The 22168-nt window shown below is 33.7% G+C and overlaps 1 protein-coding gene across 27 annotated transcripts in view; it reads right to left on the bottom strand.

The window, feature by feature from the left end:
• LOC138310935 (tensin-3-like) overlaps positions 1 to 22168 on the bottom strand; it is a 329375-nt gene that overhangs the window by 48052 nt on the left and 259155 nt on the right. For all 27 annotated transcript variants that reach the window (XM_069252269.1, XM_069252273.1, XM_069252277.1 and 24 more), the window contains 10 exons: positions 19070 to 19111; positions 18780 to 18844; positions 18363 to 18424; positions 17741 to 17838; positions 17008 to 17249; positions 16305 to 16388; positions 15236 to 15409; positions 7771 to 7973; positions 7008 to 7076; positions 2851 to 2949 (listed from right to left, as the gene is read on the bottom strand). In XM_069252269.1, coding sequence (XP_069108370.1) covers positions 2851 to 2949; positions 7008 to 7076; positions 7771 to 7973; positions 15236 to 15409; positions 16305 to 16388; positions 17008 to 17249; positions 17741 to 17838; positions 18363 to 18424; positions 18780 to 18844; positions 19070 to 19111 — 1138 coding nt within the window. The remainder of the gene's footprint in view (positions 1 to 2850; positions 2950 to 7007; positions 7077 to 7770; positions 7974 to 15235; positions 15410 to 16304; positions 16389 to 17007; positions 17250 to 17740; positions 17839 to 18362; positions 18425 to 18779; positions 18845 to 19069; positions 19112 to 22168) is intronic.

Below are 22168 nucleotides of genomic sequence, written 5' to 3'. Positions count from 1 at the left end.
TAAATCTGATTTCATGTAAATTCCCGCCGGGACGTGACATAATCAGATCGTTTTTATAAACGGAATGGACAAAACACATACGGCATAACACAACGATAATGATTATACAACGTATTTAGGCCAGACACTGACAGTATATATATCAATAAGAAAATAGATATAATAAATCAACTGAGAAAAAAAAACTATAAAAAACCCAACATCAGTTTGGAGAATGTGCTGTGGTGGCTTAGTGGTTCAGATGTCCCCACATATTCTGGGTCACATGTTTGAAACCCAAGCAGGCCAGTTACCAGGTGTACTGCCTGCAGGTTGGAGATTTTTCTTCGGGAACTCTGACTTTCCTCCACCTTCTAGACCTGGCATATCCTTAAATGACCTTGGCTTGTAATAAGGCATTAAATTACACAAACCAAGCAAATAGATGAATTATGGTTATCATAAGCTTTTGGAAAATGAAAATGAAGATTATGACTTCTATTCCATAAAATCTTTCAAAAGAAAACAAGATCTTTCTGATGTTATGAAACCCCAACCCCCCAAGATGCTGTATGAAAATGAAAATGAGAGGGGAATAGGCACTATCCAATGCTATGGGACAAACACATGGCTACATGAGATATGTACTTGACATAATTTCATGGTGAGAGCATAAAAACTATTTTCATATTTCATATGCAAACTTGATAGGCGTAAAAGATTCCATCCTTATCCACGAAATGTCATTTTTCAAATTGTCTCTGGCAACACATCTTGGGACATGTGTTTCCAATAAAACCAACTGATGCATTGGATGCAGGCATGCTGTAGACAATATGCCCACCCCCCCTGCCCCCCCCCCCCCCCCCCCCCCCCCTGATGCGGGTGATGCATACTCATCTGGCACACTCCCCAATATAACCACAACTATTTTAGTCCTCCAAGAATAGAAACAAAACACCATGAAAAAAGTGTGAATCATTAATTCACAGAAGAAAGAGATAGGGAGAAAAAAACCGAGCCCTGTGGAAATTATGTAGTGTTTATAAGTTAATTGAAATTTCAACCTAAGAAATGAATTCTCAACAATCCATACACCATGGTCAAGTTTCGGTCAAGTTTCGGATTTAAGCTTTATTCAAACCTTAGGATGCTGACACATAAGAACTCCTTGAGATCTCGTCATCTCAGAGAGCTTTATTTGGACAGATACTTAATTAATCTGTTTATCAGTAATCTTTTGCCAGGTGTGACCTTTGACCCCAGTTCCCAAAAGAGTCTCCCCTTCCCCCTCCCAAACTTTCGTTTCCCTCCACTTGATGCACTGGTGCATCTGCCTGGTGCACCGACTTACCTTACAAACGTTCTTCTGACTTGTACTTTATCTAACATTTTATGGCGTTTTCCTCGACTTTTTCTTGTCATAAATTACCCGGAGCCGTTTTCATTTTCAATTCATTGCTTTGAAAACATGATAAGTTTTTACTGTTGAATTTGCTAGATATTCACAGTGAAATGGTCTTTAAACAAATTCTTTAGTTTTTTCGACAGATACAATTTGCACTTAAAATTAACTATATGTAGCTTGATGAGAGAAACATGCACAAACTTCACCCCCTACCTCCATTCCTACTCAATTCTAATAAATTCAAAACTTAAGTGAACGAACACTTATCTTTCTGCAACTGATTGCAGGATTTTTCCCCCATTCATCAATAATATCTAGCCAAAATTCCACTTCCATTTTAATTCATCAGAGTTCCAAACTGATTGCAGGATTTTTTTCCCATTCAGCTATTATTTTTAGCAAAAATTCCTCTTCCATTTTACTTCAGGAGAGTTCTATGTATTTATTTTATCCATTCTATCTCCCCTACAAGCCTAGTCACAGTAATCGTCGGGATATCATACCCCAAATGTTTATTAACTTTCAACAGATTACAGGATCCAAGATGAAAACAGCCGCATGAGATCAAGTATTAAAGAGAGAGCTTATACAGATGCATGTTCAAAATCAACAGCTTTGAACAAAATTAACTCTTTAACATTTCAAATCATCTCCCTCTTTCAGTCTCACCCTCCCCCCCCCTCCCCTACATTTTTACTTACAAAAAGTGTTAATATATTTTTGAAAATGGTCCATACAACATCATTTGATCTTGATTTTTTTAAAAGGAGCAATTTTAAAAACTTCTTACTGATATTGGTCAGGCAAGTCCTAATGACTTAAAGAGGAAAAAACTCTTGAGACAAAAAATGTAATTAGTTTCTCCGATTTTATCAACAATTAACATGTAAGTTGTCGTAATTAGTTCCGATGAGAATTTAGTGAGGAATTTAATGCACTCCCACTAATTACTGCCACCAATTAGTGTAATCTTCTTAAAACCTAGGAGTCAGCCAATCACATCACTGGATTTGTCAAAATGGATGGCAGTATGCATATCCTTTGAAGCCCATCTCTTGAGATGTCTTGCAATCTTGATTAATTTCATACCAGTGGCCATTCCATAAGTTTCCCATTAAAGAAGCAAGATCTAATTTTTTCTTGATCCATTCATGAAAATGTATATGGTATTCAATCATATAAACATCAGCAACTAGAATTAAAACTAGAATCCATTAAAACTATCAATTAAAATTTTAAGGAAATCTATACAGTAACAAACCAGTTCCACAACAAATAACCTGTTTACAACACAAAACCAAGGGCAACAACTCTGAAAAAGCTCCTATTCTAACATCTTATCTGCATGCTTCTTACCAAAGTTGTACAACACAACACAAACAAATATGACACAGCTGAAAGCAAATCCTATCATAGGTGAATGAAAAAATTAAATATTCATAATATTTTTTTGTGAAACTTACCGTTCTTGACGTTTGAGAAGTTTTCGTAGGAATCCCACCTTACTAGCGCATCAGAGCCGTCGTCAACCGGCACCGTGACATCTGACTTGAAGTCCGTCACTGAAACCATAAAACAATATGGCGGTTCATTTTCTGAAAGCTGGAGAACGTAAAACAGCCATGATTTGTGATTGTATTCTTGGAATTATAAACTCATTCATCCCTGAAGATACACTTAGACTCTTCCAAATCATGGACTAGAACAGCTTATTGTGGAATTGCCAACTTAGAATAATCCCCCCCAACATTGCAGTTCATATTTATCAATATTGAAACTCTGAAGATACCTCATTGATATTGTTAAATTATGGAATGCAATCTTCAAATCTTTTCTGATAAAAAACCCTAATATTATATGTTGATTTACAAAAACCTGATGAAGCAAAGCATAATTTTTTCATAAGCATTAAAACTACAAGATCTTAATTTTTCTATTTAAAAGAACTACATTGAAAGCTATAAATCTTATGTACTTGATGATGGAAATTTATTACCATTTTGATTTTAAACTCAGTCAGTCCAAATTCAATCCTGGCATATCTGTCTCACTACATTTATCATCTGTTTGGTGCCATGACTTTCAATGAGAAGCCCATAACATCTTCAGATACATGTATATACATAGATAATTCAATTAAACATAACATAAATTTTATAAGTTTGTATAATAAGGCTTGTATTCAGTTTCATAATTAACAACTGTGAAATCTGTAAACAGTAACATTCTTGTTTTCCACAAAACACTCCATATTCTTCGTTTTGATACTTACATTAAAATTCTATTATCTATAACATGTTCAGTGTTTATTTTTAGATTATCATGTAACTATATTTTAATTTTTAAATAAATGAACATTTTTCTGGATGCCAGTGGAGTGGCCACCCAGTGTGTGTGTAGTGTTCTGACACAGTATCTAACATGTCTACAGAAACAGCCTGCTATGAAACAGGCCACTGATGCCATAAAAATTCAGGTCTGACGCCTGCAGCAGATCACATCATCTTCATAAAAACATTTCTGCTTAAAGTGCACAGAATTCATAAACATCAATCTATATCTAGTCAGGAGCAAAAATCACAAGTAAAGCTGTAAATGTCATGTCTCCATGGTGATAAAATGTCATGTCCAAGGTGATAAAATGTCATGTCTCCATGGTGATATAATGTCATGTGTCCATGGTGATGCCTCCATGGTGATACCAGAATGTCATGTGTCATGGTGATGCCATAATTCATGTGTCCATGGTGATGCCAGAATGTCATGTGTCCATGGTGATACCAGAATGTCATGTGTCCATGGTGATGCCAGAATGTCATGTGTCCATGGTGATACCAGAATGTCATGTGTCCATGGTGATACCAGAATGTCATGTGTCCATGGTGATACCAGAATGTCATGTGTCCATGGTGATACCAGTCATCATGATGCATCCATGGTGATACCAGAATGTCATGTCTTTATCATGATGTCATAGAACCATGTTTCCAAAGTGATAACAAAATATCACATCTCCATGGTAATGTCATAGTGTCATGTAGCAATATCACGTCTCCATGGTGATAACAAAATGTCACGTCTCCATGGTGATACCAAAGAATGTCATGCCTCCATGGTGATACCAGAATGTCATGTCTCCATGGTGATACCAGAATGTCATGTCTCCATGGTGATAACAAAATGTCATGTCTCCATGGTGATAACAAAATGTCATATTTCCATGGTGATAACAATATGTCAAATCTCCATGGTGTTAAGTGTCATGTAGTGTGTCTCATCCCACAGACCAAATACCATAACTCTATGCCATATACAAACATGCAAATGTTGTACAACATTATAATGAACTTAATAATGATATTACCTTATTTCACTTTATCCCTTGACAACAATTTTACAACAATGACAACGCAAAATTTTTAGAGTTATCTGCCCTTTTATAAATCAAAACTTAAAAAAAATCCAAATGACAACAATAATCAGAAACCAAAAACAAAAACAATTAAAACTCAACATTCAAAAATATTTCCTAATAGCATAAAAACAATTTGGATTTAACACAATATGTACAACATTACCTGGATCTTTTTATGAGCATGGAAGAATAAAAAGAAACACATCCTCAGACAATTTCCACGTAAATCAACTTTATAAACATATATCAATTCATACTGACTGTGTCATCTACACGTAGATAAGTATTCTCTTGAAATTATCTATTTTGTACTTGTACATGTCTTAAATCTTAAGCTTCCTCTTGACCCGAGTCCATCGTAGGATGACACAACGATGATTCAAAGTAAACAAAGATAAATCTAACACTACAAGAAGCCTCTGTTTGTTGTCAATAACAACAGCACTTCAGGTCGAAATCCGTGGATTCACCTTACAAATGATGGAGGCAGTGGAAAAGGTTACCAAAACACGCCTAATTTTCAGTCAATGAAATCATATTGACATTTTAAAAAGGTTAAACTGCCATTAGACAAAATTATGACGTATTTGTGTAAATATTTTTAACACTTGGAACAAAAACTGGTTAAGCCACAGCAAAGAAACTTGTTCACCCTTGAAAACATATTTGAACTCTTCCAGATTGGAGACTGGAACAGTTCATTATAAAATTTTAGGGGTGAATGAGTGAAAGCAGAGTTGAGTGATTAAGTTGTAGAATATGAGTATGATGTGATAATGAGTATGCATCTGCAGAATAAATTTGTGAATCAAGCAAAGACATTAAACAACCTAAAAAATGCCAAATTTATAAAAGTTTCTGAAATATAATTATAGAGCAGAGTTCAATTTTTCGTATTAAGACTTGAAAACGTGACTAAACTGTAACCACATGACTGTCTGAGTTTAACAAACATGTTATTGTCACTGTTGAATCATTTTGACACGTATTATCATCTCAAATTTTGAAATCATGTGATCGTTTGATTTTCTAAAATTAAACTGGATTATCAACATTATGTGTATCAAAATTATCTGCCAAATCATTGTGGGATAAATTTCATAAATATAAAAATCAAAAGGGAGTTTAACTTAACAGGTTGATGGAGTTTAATCTATAATATATACCTAACAAATATATTTTTTTTTCAAAATAAAGCTTGATCTTGAACTAATAGAAATAAAAGAATCCAAGGTTGTTACCACGAATCTTTGCTCTAACTATTCAATGCCTCTTAATTTGGATATTCCATCTTTGCATATTACAGAGTTAGCTCACCTGCGGGTAGGTATAGATTGTTGCTTCATTATTTTGTGAATGCAATTCACGTCGTTTTCTCCGAAAAGTATGACGTATGTTACACTTTCAAACACATGACGTCACAATCAATATTTACCCACAAGGGCAGATAACTCTGTAATATGCAAATACAAAATAACTATCAGATTAAAGTTAAATAGTTTTGATGGTATAAAAAGATAAAGCGATTGGTTTGAACAGTTGCTATAACAATGTTCTTTGAATATAAACTACATTTTAGTTAAAGTGAAGTCTATTTAGACTAGTTTCTTAGTCTCAAGTTTCTATTGTGAAAATGTTATTTTGGATAAATTTTTTTATCGCAGTGATTTCTAAAATGTCATGTGAGATGTTATAATCATAATAGAAAGCTTTCCACCAGAATGTTAGATATATATATAAAATGTTAGTATATCCCTATACCAGCTTACCTTCAGATACGTCTACAAACAATTACATTAAAATTTTAATATATCTTACAGACACAAAATACCTCCTCAGTCTCAGTTCATCAATTTTAAAGTCTACACTTCTGTCTCAAAGCAAAAAAAAATCCTTTCAATCTTTTGTTTGTTTGATTGTTTGATTTCTTCTTTCAATCTTTCATTCTTGATCTAACTCTCCATTTTTTAACAAGTTCACAATACAATTTATAAGAATTTTACAACATGAAAGTTGCAAGAATGAAATATAAACAAGAGGCCCAAGGGGCTGATATTTGTCATCCTGACTCTTTGGGCCTAAATATTCTCTGAACTACTTTCTAGACAAGATTTTGTGATAAAAGCTCTCTTTCCCAAAACCAGTGCTCAACTAACTCTTTTGTACTACTTCTTATTGGTAATTTTGGTTTCCATGGATACGTACCTCTAACGTTGCTATCCTGACTGTTGCCGTACACAAACTCCACTTTTCCTGAGTCCGGGAATCGAGGGTCTGAAACGAAATAGAAGAAGAATAAAGAAATACATCTCAGATCAAAATGTTTTTATTATCAGTTTGATGTTTAAGATCATTTTGTTAAGATTCAGGTTTGCTTCTTGACAAGTTATTTGCCCTCCAAAATGGCTATGGAGTCATCTGCCCTTATTGATACATCATTACCCATTGATCTGGTCATAGTGTGTCAATTTACATCCATTTTTGTCTTTAGTAAATTATACTGCCCTTGGTATAAATGTCAACTTAATTATCTCCCCTTGGTGAATGATCACTGTCCTTGGTGAGTCAACTTTATTTATAATAATCTCTCTTTGGGGAATTCTTAATGTCCTTTGTTGAGTCAATTTAATTGATAATTATCTCCCTTTGGTGACTACTCACTGAGTTGTCTACTCTTGGTAAATTTCACTGATAAATTTGCCGTTATTGAGTATCTTTTGAGTAGTCTACCCTTGATCAACATTTGTTTGTCTACCCTTGATCAACATTTGCTAAGCTGTCTTCTTAGTCTTAAATCAAAATTTCTTCTTTGTGAGTGTCAACTTAGTTATCTCCCCTTAATGGATCTTTATTAATCCATTCACCCTTGAAGATGCATATATAGATTCTCCTAATTTAAAGACTGGAATAGTCCATTTAAGAATTTCCAGGGTGAATGAGTAAAGTTATCTGCCCTTGGCGTTCTTACCTGATCTGGCATCGTCAAGATCTTTTTTGGCGAAAGTGACAGTGTACCCAGAGATGGCACAGGTGTGGAACTGGCATGCCCACACAACCTCTCTCTGTCCCGTCTTGGCCTTTTTATGATAACATTTAATCATGATGTCTCCGCGTAGCGGAATTCCTGGCGAAATGGAAATACACACCTTCTGCATCTGGTCGGTCACGTTACTGAAAAACACGCAAGGTCATCCATTAAAACAAGGTCATCCATTAAACCAAGGTCATTATAACACACAAGGTCATTCATTAAACCAAGGTCATTTAAACACACAAGGTCATCCATTAAACTAATGTCATTTAAACACACAAGGTCATCCATTAAACCAATGTCATTAAAACACACAAGGTCATCCATTAAACCAAGGTCATTATAACACACAAGGTCATTCATTAAACCAAGGTCATTTAAACACACAAGGTCATCCATTAAACTAATGTCATTTAAACACACAAGGTCATCCATTAAACCAATGTCATTAAAACACACAAGGTCATCCATTAAACCAAGGTCAATAAAATACACAAGGTCATCCATTAAACCAAGGTCATTCAAACACACAAGGTCATCCATTAAACCAAGGTCATTCTAATACACAAGGTCATTCAAACACACAAGGTCATCCATTAAACCAAGGTCATTAAAACACACAAGGTCATCCATTAAACCAAGGTCATTAAAATATTGTAAATCAAGGTCATTAAATGTTACAAGATCATGAAATATTTTACAATGTCATCTGTTTTACATTATACACATTAGAATATAATGTAAGCTACCTCATTAAATGCTTCAGGGATATAGAAATAAAAATATACTATTCCAGAATCATTAACATTCTCAAATGCAGGGGGCTTATTACTGAGCATAGGCTTATTGCTAACTAGTATTCAGGTCCACATTCAGACCAGTTCATTCTCAGGGTTATGGATGACAGTGTACTTGGAGATAAAGAGGTCAAACATAGACAAACAAATTAATATCATATCAAATACGTGCCTATTCCAAGAATAAAACATAGAAATGGCCATTGAGAAGATATCTTTTTAATTATACCAATGATGATAATTGTGGAAATAAAACTACCATTCTTTTTTTTTTTCGTTGAAAGAAAGGAAGCATATGTCTTCACAAGCTTCATCAAAGTTAATTACAATACTGTGCAATAAAGCTGACATGAGTTATTGACTACTTGTGCCTCCAGAGTGTATCATATGACCTTTGACCTAAATTATTTTCATTATTTTTCATAAAAATAAACATCAGCATGCTGTAAGAAAGTTCACAGATGTTGTGATGTAAACACATCAGGTCAAAATCTTCGATAACCTGCATCTGCGTCTCACACATGCTTGAATAACAACATCTGCATCATATGAAAGCTTGCCGACACTTGAATTGGAAATCTTTTACGCCAATACTTGTCTGTTCAATGAATCAACCAACCAGTTAATGTCATCCTGCATATCATTTACGTCAAGAAGCTTCCGGCTTTTAAAGAATGCTTATCTTTTGTGCATTAATTTAATTACGTAATCTTATCTTCGTAAAGATTTCTTGGTTCTGTTTTATCAGACCAGTAAGGTGTATTAAAATATTAAAATTTCAACAGGCAATCTTTCTGCAAAAACGTGAAGAAAGTGTAATTTTAGGCTGATAAGGTGTTTTATTTTGGAATGTTGGGCCTTGCCCCTTCGTGCCATCATACTTGAATTGTATCCGAAAGATAAACGAGGGCAAGGGTCAAAGGTCAATATAAGGGTCAAGGTCAAATGATTCCCTGTTAACTTCTATTTAAAGTACTTTTGGTATGATAATAATATGTTCATCATGTAAATCTGTCTATAAAGTAGAAACTTTTGTAAAAATTTCCTTGCTTGTCTGAACTTCTGTAAAGCTTGAATGTTTTCCACAAATCTGACCCCTGTAACCTAGCTTGAATAATTAAGTTAGTTTAATGTAAAGTATTTTCACAAAATTTGTCTCTGTAATTACTTAGAAGAATTTCAATGTTTAAATGCAGTAAGATGTTACCAGGTTTAGACCCATGAATAAATAGTTTCAAGGTTTTCTAAATTCTGAAAATGTTTTTTTTTCTTCATATATATAAACAGACATTTCATTCAAATGACTTTTATTTAAGTTTCAAATTATTTTTACATTTAAATGCCAGCCTCCCTGAACATAGAGCTACAGTGTGGAGGAGAAGTCAGAGAGGTGTATATAAGACTGCAGACTGAAGAATCTCCAAGAAATAGATTGGTTCAATTTAGATGTTTATGGCACAAAATCTCCAGGCTTCCACATTATATCTTATGTCAGCAGAAAAAATCTGGATCTCTGGAATTCTTGTTAACTTTGGAACTGTTTTATGAATCAAGGAATGAATAAGATGGAGCTGTATAAATAGTTCAAGGAGTGGGGAGATGGTGGTTATATGGGGGAGGGGATGGAAATTAGGGGGAGGGGAAAATGGAGATGAGGAGAGGGGGGAGGGAGGAGGGGGTTGCTGAAGACTTGTACCAATGGGTTCTCCCTCCTAGCAAGCAGGAAGTCTTTGCTGCCAAAAATAGACTACTGTTTGTATCATCTTCTGTATCTAGTTACAAGAGGCTCACCATGGGGACTACAGAAAGGAATAATTATAAGATGGGGCTCAACAAAGGGAGTTATACAGACAGGAATAATTAAGAAATGATGCTACAAAAGGGGTCTTCCAATGATGTTTCAAAAGGAGCTTCAAAAGGGGGTCTCAAATGAGAGCCTATTGAGGCTCACAAGAAGTATAAAAGGTATCTTTACACTTTTTGAAGGCATAATTTGTTATTGTATAAATGTTGTTCACATCCTATACCTGTTTCAACAAGGACATTTCATATAACACAGGTTTTCATATTAGCAAGGGGAGAAATGTCCAGATTACAAAGGTTTTCATATCAGTAAGGGAAGAAGTGTCCATATTACAAAGTTTTTTTTATATTTGAATGCTTTAAAGATTGAAGTGTCCATATTACTCAGGTTTTTACAGTAACATATATAGTGTCAGATTACAGAGGTTGTCATTGTAATGAGGCAATGGGTGTCCAGTATACACAGGTTTTTGGTATGATTAGACTTGTACTCGTATTTCACCAACCTGATAAGTACATCTGATTTATCTTGACCAAAAACATATCTTCAGAAATGTTTTTGAACCACATTCTAACTACGTCTTTTGATAACACTGCTATGTACCTTTAATACCTACTAATTTACCTACATCAAACAAAACCTGCCTAAACTAAATATAGCACATATAAATACCTATATAATGTGTTTTTTTAATCATTCATAAATGATATCACTGAACGTGTATAAATTTTCATGATTAGCTTTCCTTTCAAATATATCAGATGTTAAAAGATTTTTTGTTTAATATGTAGGCTCAAGTGTATATTTTACGTATTTATAATTTACGACTAATTTTCCTCCCCTCCCAATTAAGTATGAAATAACTTGGTGTTGAGTCATCCACATGTTGAACAGCTCGTTACCATATATACAATACAGCCACATTAAACTTAAGTGGAGAACTTTTAGTTTCCTTCTTATGACTAACGGTTAAAACAAAAGCTATTTCAATGTCTTTGTTCTAATACAAACTACACTTGATTAAACTCATTCACCCCTGAAAAATATAATAAACTGTTCCATCCTTTGATTCAGAAGAGTCCAAATGTATCTTCAGGGGTGAAGGAGTTAAGAGAGGTACAAAAATAAATAAATAATTCTAAAGATCTAAACAAAATCTTTTCTTTTTTAAAACATACCAATTGAATATGGAGGTTCTTTGATGAATATGTTGTTTGTTTTAAATGAAGCATATAACACAAAATGTGTTATAGCTAGCTGTCTGAGAAATTTAGGAAATAAAGACAAAAGGTCTGAATCATACTTTTGATTGTTAAACATTTAGTCAGATGTTTTGTTAAGTGTTTTTTCTTTCGTTTTAGGACAATTTTCCCTATATAATGCTTCTTTCTATATTTTATATTTTTGATTGTTAAACATTTAGTCAGCTTCTTTCTATATTTTATATTTTTGATTGTTAAACATTTAGTCAGATGTTTTGTTAAGTGTTTTTTCTTTCGTTTTAGGACAATTTTCCCTATATAATGCTTCTTTCTCCATCAACACCAAAATATTTATAGAAAGTTATTTTCATTTGCTTTCCAAAATAAATGACAAACCTTAGCTGAGAATGGAATATTTGACCTAGATCCCTTAGTATTGACCTAAAAACTTAATCAGTGACCTATATTCAAATCACTGACCTATATACCACATTATTGACCTATATTCCATATCGCTGGTCTAAATATACCACATTGTTGTTTTATGTATCAAATATCATTGACCTACATACCAAACTGTTGACCTATATACCAAACTGTTGACCTCTGTTGACCTACATACAAAACTGTTGACCTACATACTGCATAATTGACATGTATACCATATTATTGTCCTATATACTATGCTATTGACCAATAATACAAATTACTGACCTACATACCAAATCGTTGACCTATATACCAAATTGTTGACCTATATATGAAATCATTGACCTATATACCAAATTGTTGACCTATATAACAAACATTTGACCAATATAATACATTATTAACTATATACTACTTAATTAACCCATAAATTTTAAGTATGAGTTGACCTTGAACCACACTGGTGACCCATATTTCTCATCCTTGATATTAATACCTAAAACATATTTTTATTTCCCAAACAAAAATTCTCAAACAAATATACAAATCCTAAGACAGAATTCCCCCGTATGGAGCCCCACTGGGATGAAAACTTACAGCAACATGGCTGAGAAGCTGGATATATGAGGCCTGTGTTGTGTTCTGATAAGGGGCTCCCCATGGAGTGTTTAGTCTTCTCTGGCTTACCTACTGTACAGTAAACTACTCATCTCCTCAGTTCTTACAGAATTTCTGGAGAATGCCAAAGTCTTTAGACATCTTCAGTAATCTCTATGCAATCTCACGGATTTAGCTTTTTATTCCTGGGGCATAAATATTTGAAACTCCTCCAACTTTTATTTTAATAATGATCCCTCAATTTGATCCCCAGGGCTGTTTATTGTGTATTGTGTTTATTCATCAAGAAATACAAAATTCTGAACTGAAAAAAACCCTGAAAAATATTTTTATTGGATGGGTTTGCAACTGTAATGAACAGTTTCTTGTTGAAAAAAAGTAACAGAAACAATTGAAGCAACTTTCATTTCTTTGATATTTCTTGTCAATTAGAATACAAAATATAATGGGAAAGTACATGTGAATATCAGTAATATCACTTTTTCCTAGCAGTCTCCCCCCCAACTCCCTCCCCAACTTGAACTTGTGTGAATGGAGAAGATCTGCAAAGTCAAGTACACATTCTTTTCTCATACTAGGTCTAAGAGTATACATAGGAAATGACATTTGAAGTAGTAAGTATGTAATCTATGGCTATATCTTGACCACTTGACCACCTCCTACTGTGTGGTCAGTGTGATAAAACCACCCCCTCACTAACTGTCACCTCCATGGTAACAGATTATGTACCTATAGATCCTTCAGGTCTCATTTACAAAGAGCTATTAAAGGCCCACTACCTGTCCGAAACAGCTTTTAATTTTTAAAATGGGAATGTAAAACAAGATCGATAATTTTGTAGTCCTAAAAATTATTAACTTACCGTTAATACTACATTAATCATCACCTTCTGAACAATTTGATTAAAATAAATAAAATGTTTATTTTCATAACGCGGGTCGTATTATGTTTCCCGCCGTCGTCCTAAATACCGCGCGGTAGTTGACTATTACTGCGCCAGACGGCAAAACAGCGAATTGACTCTCCACTGTTTTCATATATTACGCAGGAAATCTTGCATATGTTTGGTGTAGTAACCTTATTTTAGATCATCGGTATGCATTTTCTGATGTTATTAATGTTTTCTAAGAAACCTTTATATTTTGCTCCGGAAAGGTAATGGGCCTTTAATATTACAATAATGTATACCTAATTAAATAACTATCTGTTCCTAGTTGAGACTCTCCCATAGCTATTGTTTAAGATTCCACCCACAATCCCCATCTACCCTTATCTTCAGCCCCTCCCTATGTGCTGTTAATAACTACCCCTCCCAACCCCACCCACAGAGCCTTTAAGCAGCTCCCCTCACTCCCTAATCTCTAGACCCCCACCTACACAGTTTTCAACCCCTTCCCCCAATGTACTATATAGCTCCTATCACCAACCTTCCTTATTCCTACCCCTAGTTTTAAGTCCCCTTACACCAATTTTAATCCCCCTCTAATAGTCTCTACTTCTCCCTTACTTCTAGTGTCCACTTCCCACTCAGTATCCAGTTTTATCTGTAATAGCCCCTCCCCTTAGCTCTCTATACCGAAACCACCTGAACGCCTCCCTCCACCCCTCATAGCTTTATACTCCCCCTCCTTATACCCCCACCCCCTCCTTACAACCCCCCCCCACCCTCCTTACAATGTCCAGTCCTGTCTTATCTATGGAATGTATGTACTAATCAGTATTAATTACATACACAGTTCCTAGGAGTGACCACACATTCTCATCCAGAGTCTGTATTAATCTGACCAGATACATTAATTAATAGTCTATATCCTCAAGGTCACCAGTCTGTACCCTTCAAGGTCATTCTAGAGGTCAGTCAGTTATATCACAGTAGGACACTATATTGTATCTTGGGTAGCTACATGCATCAAGGAAATCCCCTCTTGTCCACACTAAGTAGAGTACTTCAATAGGAATGCATATAGCTTAGCATGTAAGGCTCTGCATGTCAACATCGTGTCCTTGGACAAGATGTTTTAGCTAAATAGGTTTGAAATAAAGTCTGGATTACCTCCCCTTTCACTATTTCGTAAGGAGCCACCAAGTACTAAAACCATATCTAAGAATGTATAGCTTATCTTGTGTTTATGGCTTTATCAAAATGCTGTCCATGGGCAAGATGTTTTAACTAAATACGTTCTAAATACACTCTGGATTACCCCCCTTTATATTATGTATTAAGAAAGCCACCAGCTACTGTGTTTGATGGATATCATCAATTTCCAAATCATGGTATACAAAGTAATTCTCTACAAATAGCAATATCAGCATTGGTTGCTCAATGTTGTGCCAGGTTTTGTTTGTAGAAAAAAGTCAGATGTTTCAGGGTAAAACCAGATACTTACAGCTAGTACCTGTTTGAAAACTACTTGGTCACAGTTTCAAGAATGTCAAACACCTTAACCACTAAGCCATCATGACTTGGATATAGATCGAAAGCTAGTGGTAGAACAAGGCACTGGATTCACCACAGCCCACACACAAACAAACAAACAAAAAGTGTTACTTACTAGACCCCTGACGTGAAGATGTTCTGCATCCCCTGGTAAACTTTGATGAAGGGCCGACACCCCCCCTGTGTGTCGAAGTTTGGCACCCCGTGTATGACAATATGGTGAAGATACAGAGGGTTACTGTTAATCTTGATCGCGCCCGATAGTAGGCCGTAAAAATATTCTACATATCTGCAACGAAAATAAAATTTTATGTTAACGATCTTGATCGCGCCCGATAGTAGGCCGTAAAAATATTCTACATATCTGGAACGAAAATAAAATTTTATGTTAACGATCTTGATCGCGCCCGATAGTAGGCCGTAAAAATATTCTACATATCTGGAACGAAAATAAAATTTTATGTTAACGATCTTGATCGCGCCCGATAGTAGGCCGTAAAAATATTCTACATATCTGGAACGAAAATAAAATTTTATGTTAACGATCTTGATCGCACCTGATAGTAGGCCGTAAAAATATTCTACATATCTGGAACGAAAATAAAATTTTATGTTAACGATCTTGATCGCACCTGATAGTAGGCCGTAAAAATATTCTACATATCTGGAACGAAAATAAAATTTTATGTTAACGATCTTGATCGCACCTGATAGTAGGCCGTAAAAATATTCTACATATCTGGAACGAAAATAAAATTTTATGTTAACGATCTTGATCGCACCTGATAGTAGGCCGTAGAAATATTCTACATATCTGGAAACAAAATTAAAAAAAATAATTTTCACCAATAATCACGAAAGGATTTCACAATCGATAGTAGGCCGTAAAAATATTTTACATGTCTGGATAAAAACTTATTTTTATTTCAATACATCAATGATTAGAAATTTTTTATAATTTGTATTAAAACAATATCTGGTAAATGCTGCAGGAATCTTATTTCATTAATAATTTTCTGTTTTATTTTGTGTAACATACTAATTTAATTTGAATATTATTCAAACAATAACATAATGCATTGAGGAGCAAGAAAAAACAAATGTGAAAATATACAAATATTTCACAAAGTTAGAAGTACCAGAAAACAAATCATTCTCTTGCAAAGAAGTGTTTCTCAACTCACCTGATTTGGGAAGGAAGAGTTATTCCCCCTAGTTTGTCATCATAAAACCTTTTCATAGCAAATCTGTCTAGAGCCTGGTCAGCACTGCAACAGAAAATAATAGAGTTACTTCCCTTAGATCACACACTGCATCTGTGATGGCACAAAAATCATTATTTTTGTGTAAGCTTTTAGATAATAGTGAATCATCCTTTCAATTTGCATAAAAAATAATTCTCTTGATATTTTATATACTGCATATGATAGAAAAAAAAACCAAAATATTCCAAAACAATTACATCTTTAAATATGCTCCATCGCCGACAGAACATATATGATGTTCATAATTTGAACAATAATTGGTGTTTAATCGTGTATATATATATCTAATTAACACAAAAAATAATATAAAATAATTTAGTTTGCCTTTGGTGCATGTGCAATCAGTACTTCATTCCCTATAGGATAAAGTACCACAGAATTTGTTCGCGATGCAATTAATTATTTTTTATATTTTAACTTGAAGTAAAATTAGAAGCTAAAACTTTTCAATGATGGCAATAGTGTAAAGTAAGTTAACTGAAGAAAAATACTAATTTTCGCCTGCTCCTGTTTTTGATAGAGACAAAATTCCATTCGTCAACGGTGGAGCATCTTTAATGATCCTCATTTAATGCTTTATACAAAAATAAGGCATAAACAACATTTGAACTTTGACCCTCACCTAGCACAGATGCTACAGTAATGCATGAAGGCCGCTATGACGACAGCGATCCGTGACGTGCTGCCTTTACAGTGTACAACGACGACATGACGCGCGTCAGTACTCAGCCACGAGTCCATGGCCTTACAAATGTTACAGAGACGCTCCAGGGGCGGGGCTAGGTAGTCTGGCCAGCCGTAGTCTATCACATGCTTGGGGTTAAATTTCTCCAGGTCTTGTCTAGGCTCCGATAAGTTGATGACCTGTAATGGTAAAGATCAAAAGTCAAAGTATGGGTTAGAGGTCAAAAGTTGAAGTTCTTAGGAAAAATCATTTTAATTGACAACGATAAATGCTTCAACAAACATATCAATATTATACAGCATCTTTGAACTGGATATTTGAAGAAAAACAAAAGCTTGCAAGTTAAATATTATTCAAATATATTGATAGATTAAAATGGTATCAAATTTATCATTTCAACTAAAAATTCAGTTTCAAAGTAAAAAATATAATATGAAATATATTCTGTTTGATGAGGATATGAATAGCTATCGTCTGTTTCATGTTTCATTAACACTAATCAACAGCAATGTTAATTTCGAGATCCCAGCACGTCCTACTCACGGACAATTTACCCATTAATTAGTCCCACCTTGTAGTGATTTTGACGCCATATTTTGATATGATATTTTTTATGTCTCATGGAAGTGGAAGGTGGGATTAATTATTAATGATCTCCCACAACACTTACCAGGCAGTTATCATCGTGTTTTGTTCGGAGCATGTTCATCACTTCCTTTAGATTATAACTGTATGTAACTTCATGTTCATCTGATGGAAAGGACATCGCTGTAAACATAAAACATCAAATTACATCACATATAGGTAAAACAAAAAACTAAATATCAAATTACTTCCTTCAACAACAAGTTATCTCCCTTTTGAAGACAAACATCTTTTCATTATTTATTTCTTTCTAAATTTCATTCATTTTCAAGGCATTATGGAATTTTTGAAATTCCTCAATGTAACTTCTAAGGAGTAAAACATATTGATGACACAGATCTATGATTAAGAAGAAATATCCGATATTTGGTTATCGAGAATGTTTCATTTTACTACAGAGAAATTATCTCTGCTAAAATCTTACATAGAGTTATCTGCCCTTAGAGTTAGGTATCGTGACGTTGTTTGTAATTTGCAATTATTCTGAGAAAATATCGCAAGTGTTGCTCACAAAATAATGACGTCATAATAGATACCTTCCTACAAGGGAGACTACTCTATAATATGATTATATATTTAAGCATTAAAGTGATGCGGTATTCTAGTTTGAAGCCTCTGTATGACACGGATTGCCATGGTTGACTTACAGATAATCCTTTCCGTAATGTACACGAGGTCCAGTACGAGCTGGTCATCTTCTACCTGTGCCCTGAAAAAACAAAAACGTAAAAAATGTTTTCAAGTGCGAGTTAATTAGCATATCAGGGTGTCCTTATTCTAAAATTAACTTTTCATTTAAATATTTGAAAACAAAATGAGTAATTTAATACCTTTACCAAGTAAAAATGAACTAAAACTTTAAAACACACTGCTGTTTTGATCTTTCCATGAGGACTTATCTCAGGATTTAATATTGAGTTATTACAAGTATTTTTTCGAGAACATGCAAAGAGCAAAATTTTTACAAATCAAATTGACACAATAGACCTAGGTGAAGACATCTTTAGGTCACTGCAAGTTTTAACGAAGGTATAATATGATTTGATTATAATTAATTAACATACCTGTTGATCATGTCTCGTAGGGTAGACATGTTTGTGCCCGATGTGTGCGAGCCTGATGCCGGAGGCTAAAAATAGAATTCAATAGGTTAATAAAACATCATATCAACCACATCATAGGTTCATAATTGTAAATGATAATCAAGATATTTTAGTTCTCTTCATTTAAAATCTAATCAAGAAGATAATACTTAACTGATAATTGTCAAATAACATTATTTAATTAATTACCTTCTGACACAGTAATGGTTTGAATATATGTCTGGGATAATCAATCATAGACAAATATTTACCTCTCTAGGGGAGTACTGGTATTTCTTTACTGATTCATGTTTCTGAAAAACAAAAAATAATATTATAGCAAAAGCAAAATATGAAGTACTTAGTTTTTTTTAGTTTATCATCCTATTAGCAACCAGGTTCCTTAAAGATGTGCTAAGTTTATAGTAAGATGAAAGTCAGAGAATCCTGAGAACAACCACCAATCAGCCGTCAGTTCCTGACAACTGCCCTACATGGGATTCAAACTAGTGATCCAAAGTTGCAAGACTTGTAGGCGGCGCCATAAAAATGTTGATGATGAAATGACATCACTTGTTATAAATACAGTTCTAAAAATCATGTTTATATTTATACGTATAGATAGAGTACAAGTTACTAAATCAACATGGATATCATTTTCTTATCTTCGGAATACTTCAACTTGAAGAGCTCTTCAATGCTTTGAAGAGCACAAATATCATCGTTTAGTCAACATATTCATACTGTAAAAGGAAGCGTCTCTCGAAATGTCTCGACGTTCTAAATTGTCTCGACGGTCTACCTTATGACATTTTTATTGTTTATTTGTTTAATCCCCAGTGCACCGACTTATTCATGAATTCTTAATAATGTTCATGTAGCTTAAGCCATAATTCCTTTATTTTTTCTTCAAAATGTATGTAATTTTTTCTCAGAATTGATTAATCTTTTACTGTATATACCTTGTTGCTGTAGTGCTATTCTTGCCTAGTTTTGAGAATGAAACTCACAAATATGTTTAAAACCTTACAGACATTTCTTTAGGTCTTATTATGAAATCAGGGTATAATGACTGTTTCATTAATTTCACTTTTTATTCGCACAAACACTTTAAAGTTATGCTTGATATTTCCCATCTATAATAAGAAATCAATTTAATTAAATCATGCAAAGTACAAATGGAAATTGACACGAAAAATATAAAAATAAGAATTAATTGTTGATTAAAATATACACCAAACTACCTATAGTTCAATCCAGGTCAATATTGTAATCAAATACAATTTCTAAAGGTTATGAACTCAAAACTTAAACAGGGTTTTAATCACCGGATAAATAACGACTGTATTCCGTGCCCTACTCGGTATAGTGACCCATTTTACACACTCACAAACTAACATTGTAAATATTTTTGTGATTGCATAATTTGCTCTCAGGCGAGTAAATACAACCACTAAAATTCAATACCTATGGCCTTAAAATGTCACCTTGTTGAATACCTAGTGTAAGCAGAGAGAAGCAGGTATGTATGTTGTTCTAACCTGCATAGAAAATATATTGGGGGGATTTTACGCCACAGCAAATATTTGTTTCGATTTTTTTTACCTCAAATGTCAATAAATAAATTACACCTGTACAGGTAAGAATCCGAAAGATTCTTTGAAGTGTACCTGGTGCACGATAATGTCGTTAACACCCACCTTACCTGCTCAAAACTGCAAATTTTTCCTTCTATCTTACTTAAAACAAATTTGACTTGAAACAATGTACTCAAATTCATTTTTTTTTTTCATGCAAGATTGAAAATCACTTATTTTCTGTGAAATGAATTCCATCGCATTCGAAGATACTGTTTATTTTCATATATGAACTTATATATATACTAATATTTTCAGTTTAATTACATTTCAGTTTTTTCTGTAAATATCAAAGGAAACATTTATCATTTCTAAAGTGTGTAACTTTCAGAAAAACAGATTTTACAAAAATTTGCAGTAGCAATTTAGAATCAATTGGAATTCTATATTCAGAATAATTTTGTCGGAGTGTTTTTCTACTGAGTACACAGATTCTGTGTTTGGGTATGTCAATCAATCTGCTAAAGATAACAATTACACACATTTGTTGATTGCATGTATAAACTATTTGAACAACACGTACCAACAGTTAATTACACATGTGTAAAAAATTTGGGTCACAGCCTCAGAGTGAAAGGATAAAAGGAAATGTGGTACAACTGCACCTTGTAGACCCTCATTTATTTGGGATTAATGTCCTATTAACAGCTAGGGTCATTTAAGGACAGCATTCCTGAATGCAATATGTTGTGTGTCAATATCTGTATAATGTTTTATATTGTAATACCATCCACTTGTGTCTCGTTGTGACAGTGGAACTCTACCCCTTTTTATTTATAATTTAATTAATTTAATTTTCACTAGATGCTCTCCTCAAAATAATATATTTATAGTGCTATCTCACTGAAGCATACCACAAAAAACACATAATAACACACCCGCATGGTCACATTATACTGACAATAGCAAACCAGTCATCCCACTTCCTTAATCAGTGTCTCAGCAAGGGGACAGAACCCAAAGCCTACCTCACAAGGGCAAGTGCTCAACTGAGAGCTAGATGAATCAAAAGTGATATGAAATATATTTTGGCTTACTGTTCTTTCAAACAATATAAATATATCATTTATTAATTATTATGCAATCTTTCTTTAATGTACAGAAAATTTAGAATAAATATCAATTAAAAAGCAATAATTTGATATTTCACATTTTATTTAATATCACTTTGGGAATCACAGTTGATCATAATAATAGAACCAAGATGATCCTGACATACTGTAAATGTATATGAAAACATTTATCATTGAAAGCCCTGAATGACATTAACATATTAGATATCTGAATAATTTACAATAATAAAACTGAGATATATCTGAGGCTACAGCCGTTCAACATGTTAATCTAATGTGTTATTGCCCAAAATATCTAACAAGAAAAACCTGTTTTGGAGAATTATTCAAATTATTTTGGTCCTTATAAATTGAAATTCCTAGCCTAAAGCTCGTTGAACAAAACATGACATTTTTAAAAATTCTTTTTATTTTCATCTTCTTTAATACTACATTCAAGTTTATTTTTATTTTCTTAAACAGTTAAGAATCCATCCCCCTCCCTTAATTCAACAGAGTATCTCTGATACATGGATGAGAGGGATTCGGAAGGCTGAAGAGTTTAAAGAGTACTATAAATTAAATGCTAGCAATAAATCCATTTTCTAAAGGTATTTCATTATGGTCGCCACACTTTTAAATCTCTAATTGTCCAATCCAATTCTTTAATTTTCAAATTTTT

This window comes from Argopecten irradians, chromosome 16 (assembly GCF_041381155.1).
Source record: "Argopecten irradians isolate NY chromosome 16, Ai_NY, whole genome shotgun sequence".
Taxonomy (NCBI): Eukaryota; Metazoa; Mollusca; class Bivalvia; order Pectinida; family Pectinidae; genus Argopecten; species Argopecten irradians.
The sequence above is the reverse complement of the archived record's forward strand: the minus strand, read 5'-3'. Positions and strand labels throughout refer to the sequence as shown.